The sequence below is a fragment of the Sitophilus oryzae genome, unplaced genomic scaffold (genome assembly GCF_002938485.1).
Source record: "Sitophilus oryzae breed Bouriz unplaced genomic scaffold, Soryzae_2.0 scaffold_811_pilon_pilon, whole genome shotgun sequence".
In the NCBI taxonomy this organism is placed as follows: domain Eukaryota; kingdom Metazoa; phylum Arthropoda; class Insecta; order Coleoptera; family Curculionidae; genus Sitophilus; species Sitophilus oryzae.
In genome coordinates, this window is record NW_022147430.1 from 477,158 (window position 1) to 482,310 (window position 5,153).

Here is a 5,153-nt window from a genome sequence, read left to right on the forward strand (position 1 = left end):
TTCTTAAAGAAGGTGTTCATTACGTATAGTCCATTTTACAGCGTGAATTCGATCATTTTCGCTCCTCTCTCATTTCTTTCACCATAACCATATGTACCCACACATATTTCTGCTCCATCTTTCTTTTATCCAGCTTTAACATTAAAATCACCCATTAATATTGTAAATTGGGATTTGATTGATAAAGCTTTGGAGAGATTCTCATAAAAATATCTATTTCTATTCTATCATGCTTCCAATGTCTACGATGTTCTTAATATGTCTCTTGTTAATCAGAAAGCCTACACCGCCCAGAGCATATTCGTTATTTCCCTGATGATAAAGAAGGTTCCCAGACTTCAATTCTATTTGTTTTTCGGTCTTTCTTCTTACCTCACTCAGACCCACAACATCCCATTTTATATGTTGTAATTTTTCTTCCAATTCCAATAATTTCTCATCCTTTGGCAGGGTTTGAACGTTAAAAGTGGCAATATGCAGTTTTCGTCTATTAAGGTAGCCTGGTCCACTCTGGGGATTCTTAGCATCCTCTGCTCTTTTCCTTACTCGGCTGCTACCATAGTCGAGGGAGTTTGAGCTGCCGGAGACTGAGGGCTGTATCTTGGAAGACGTTTCCATAGTTAAGGGGGAATTGGCTATACTCTACCAAGCTAGCCCTGCGGGTTGGTAGAGGCTAGGGGAATGGGGTAGGATAATTGGTTGGAATAGGGTAGGATAAAGGGTTTGGACATGATTACCCCTAAAGTAAAGGAGGTAGAGGAAATCATTACTTGCGTGGGCAGGGGCGCATTCCTGAAGCAGACCTATCCTCCACCGGGATCGTGAAGAAGTGCCTACCCGCTACCCCATAACTTGTAATATAGCATAAATACCCAACTAACTTGTAATATAGCATTATTAGGCTTTCTCTATGGATAAACTAAACTACCGCAAGCTGTTGATTTCTATTAATTTGTTGTATTCTATTAATTTTAATTATATTCTTCAGACATTGAGAATAATCGTAAATTTTTACGTATAAAATGTAATTAAAACTACTATTTTATTCCACTAATTCCAGGTACTGAATGAAACATAAAAATCAATTATTAATTTTTTAACAAATCAGCCGATTGAGAAATGTCAATTTGTGATTTAAAAGTATTCGAATTTTCCATTGTTCACCATAATGCTTTACATTATTTGTATTTATAGAACACCTGACTCTGACGTGCAATTATTCTGTCATAATCTACTAAACTTGCTTGAGTCCCTTCGCTTAAAGAGCAAATTAATTTTGTGTTGTGATCTTAATATTGAGTTTCTTGGTGTATGTGCTGCTCAGGAGTTTCTTCAGTCCATTTTTGATTCTTTTGGAATAGCCATGCATGTAGGTTCACCTACCAGAATATCCAAAACCCGTTCTAGTACTATAGACTATGATGTGTCATCTTTTGATCCTAACTCCATCGCCTGCAACGTCTTTAGCTCGGGTCTCTCTGATCATGAAGCAGTTTTGACTGAATTTTCGATAAAGTCTAAAGGCAAAAATGCATAAAGGCAATAAAACTATACAGAAAAATTTATCATAAGACTATAAGAATCGCTAAGGACCTTTATTATAATAGGAGAATAGTCAATTCTGGTAATGTTGCTAAAGAAACATGGTCTATTGTGAATGATTTGAGAAACAAAGCTTTTCTTCGTCTAGCAATATCTCTACCTCACCTGAGAACCTTAACGATTACTTTGTAAATGTAGCGAAAAACTTAACTAATACCATATGTCCTTCTCATAATCCACTTTCATATCTTTCTAATGATAATGTAAACTTACACAGTTTCTTTTTTTCGCCCGTAGTTTTAGAAGAGCTTCGCAGAACAATTAATACCATCAAAAATAAATCCTCATCTGGGACCGACGGGCTAACTTTAAAACTGTTTTCGAATCTGCCAGAAAGCACTCTGAATCACCTAACTACTTTAATAAACATGTCATTTCAAAATTGTATTTTTCCAAAATGTCTTAAGACGGCAATAATCATTCCTCTGCATAAAGGAGGAGACAAAGATGAAGCTTCTAACTATCGCCCAATTGCACTCCTTCCAACGATATCTAAGATCATAGAAAGGTTTGTTAAAGGAAGGCTGGTATCTTTTCTGTTTAAGTATAAAATACTTACTGAACATCAGTTTGGATTTCTAAGCAACAAGTCCACAAATGCCGCTATGTTTTCCCTCCTTCATAAAGTTTACTCCAGCCTAAATAACCATCATTCTACAGCAACAATTTTCTGTGAATTTTCTAAGGCGTTCGACTGTGTCAATCATAAGATCCTAATTAATAAACTGCAGCCCTATGGGTTCCGGGGAACATCTCTCGAATGGTTTAATTCGTATCTGAGCAACAGAAGTCAACTTGTGAGGGTCTTGTTGTCGAAAAAATTAAGTTCTGCCTGTTTTGCGTTAAGATCTGTTTCTAAGGAGCTTAACTTATCAGTGGCTAGAACTGTTTATTATGCACTTTTTGAGTCGCACCTCAGGTATGCCCTTCCATTCTGGGGCACGTGTTATGCGACTCAATTTGACCGCATTTTCAAGCTCCAGAAGAGAGGTGCTCGATATTCACGGGGACTAAACAGCAGAACTCATTGTCCAGGACTTTTTTTAAAAATTAAAAATATCAACTCTTCCTTCCTTATTTATATTTGAGTCCGTTTGCCTAATACGTAAGCATGTATCAGCTTCTCAAGAAAGGCCATCTCACACTTATCCACTCAGGAACGCGGAGCAAGATCTTTATCTACCTACCCCACGCTCAGAGTTAGTTAAAAGTTCAATATTATACAACTCGAAAAAATGCACAATCAGCTGCCATTTGAAATCAAATCCATAACATCATTTTCTTCATTTCGCAAAGCATTGAACTGTTATTTACTAGACGAGGCTTTCTACGCCGTAAATGAATTATATTTTGATAATCGAATTTGATCTAGTAAACACTGGTCTAATGTTTATTTAGAGGTCATTGATATTTACTATAAACTACCTAAATATTTTTGAATATTATTTTTATTTTTTTTATTCTTTGCCATTGTAAACATTTATATAAATGTTTATTTTAAACAATAAGACTGACAATATTATTTGTATAATATTTTGTATTATCTTTTCTTTATTTGTTTGTGTACCTTGTTTGTTTACTTTGTTTGTTTACTTTACCTTTGTCTACAAATTGTAATTTTTTTTTACAATAAAGGCATTTATTTATTTGAAATCGGCAATAATGCACTTTTCACATGACGTTCGACCATCCCTGTTGTCGCTTTCGGCAATTTAAATTCCACATCGCCGAAGTAACCCCTATTTTAACATTTTACTAGTACTTCTTTTTCATGTATTTCATCCAATTAGATATAATTCAGAAAATTATACCTAAATGTATTTATTGTATTCCTCGTTATATCATAGCTGCCAGGTGACTGTAATTTATCTATATACCAGGAAATGTTGATAATCTTATACATATTAATTCCAGTCTTCTATTGTAATAAAATCGGGAGATATTTCCATCACCTTAATTGCAATATCGTGATTAATAAATCACTGCCAGTAGAGAAGTGATAGTAATGCAGCAAGCAGTTTCTCAGTAATTGACAATAATATTGTTAGAAAGCGCCAGAGACATTCTACGCTCTAACGGAGTCTGGTGAAATATTTCTCTAATATTTCACCTTCATATCGACTATTGGTTTGATTCATCGTTTTATATCCCAAAAATGGTCTTTTCTGTTTGGAAATATATCTATTTCTACTAATAGATAACACAAAAGAAATAGGAAAACAAAACTCCTAATTTGACTTTTATATATTTGTATATTATATAAAAGCCATATATATATTATATATATATATATATATATATATATATATATATATATATATATATATATATATATATATATATATATATATATATATATATATATATATATATATATATATATATATATATATATATATATATATATATATATATATATATATATATATATATATATATATATATATATATATATATATTTAACAGCTATATGTAATTTTTTTAAAATTATATAAGAATTCTTACCATTTAACTGCTGATATAGAAATGTAATTCCACGCTGTGTTTGTCATAGTGTGGATCAACCTGCTCTCACTACCGGTTTCGGAGCCCTACTTCACCATCAGGTGAGCTTGGGTCTTGGGTCGATTCCACAAAATAACAAACACCCCGCAGAGTAGTTAATTCCGACTTGTCGGAAAGTATCGGTTAGATATTAAGTCCCAAACGGGATATAGCGGCCTGCGTGCAATGGTAGTACTTTCGTACCACCGAGGCGCAACTATCGATAGTAAAAGGATGATAAAAGGCTTTTTTTGAGGCAAGCCAAATTATAAGATGCAAAACAAATTTCTTGCTGTATAGGTATATAATAAAATTATAAAAGAATTCTTGCCATTTAACTGCTGATATAGGAATTTAGTTTTTAATTCCCCGCTGTTTGTCCTAATGTGGATCAACCTGCTCTCACTACCGGTTTCTTTTTTGATGACCGAGTAGGGCTCCGAAACCGGTAGCGAGAGCAGGTTGATACACATTATGACAAACACAGCGTGGAATTATATTTCTATATCAGCAGGTAAAATGATTCGTTTAAAACTGATATAATAAAAAGTTTAAAATTAACGTTTAAAAAATAAAAAATACGTTTAAAATTGATATGCATGCATGTTGAATGATGCGTGACCAAGCTGCATTGAAAATATCACTCTTCTTAATAACCGAAAACAAAATAATGCAAAAGAAATAGAATTTATTGTAGTATAATTTGAAAATTTGAAAGACGGGTGAAAATTATAATAAGAGCGAACACTTTTAGACAGGTCGCACGCGCAACTGTGACGGTATTTTTGGGGTATTTAACCCTTCGGAGGTCGCGCGCGGACTCACAGATCGCATGTACCTATTTTTTCCGATATTTCGAAAATATGAAAACCTCAGATGCTGCGCCGCTTAGTAGCTTCCTGTCCATGCCTATTGTATGAGAAATGTACCTTTACGCATCGTTTCGTTTAGTTAGTATCTTTTTATACTCATATGCGGATGTCAGTCCGCGCGCGACCATTTGTGAT

The 5,153-nt window shown here is 33.9% G+C and overlaps 1 protein-coding gene across 1 annotated transcript; it reads right to left on the reverse strand.

Moving 5' to 3' along the window:
* Positions 1-219: 219 nt before the first annotated feature.
* On the reverse strand, positions 220-618 carry LOC115889187. The gene has a single exon (XM_030909140.1). The coding sequence runs from the start codon at positions 616-618 to the stop codon at positions 220-222; it is 399 nt and encodes a 132-aa protein (XP_030765000.1).
* Positions 619-5,153: the final 4,535 nt, after the last annotated feature.

What these genes read in the sequence shown, in the direction of transcription:
- LOC115889187 (XM_030909140.1), bottom strand. Translation starts at nt 618, where the DNA reads ATGGAAACGTCTTCCAAGATACAGCCCTCAGTCTCCGGCAGCTCAAAC.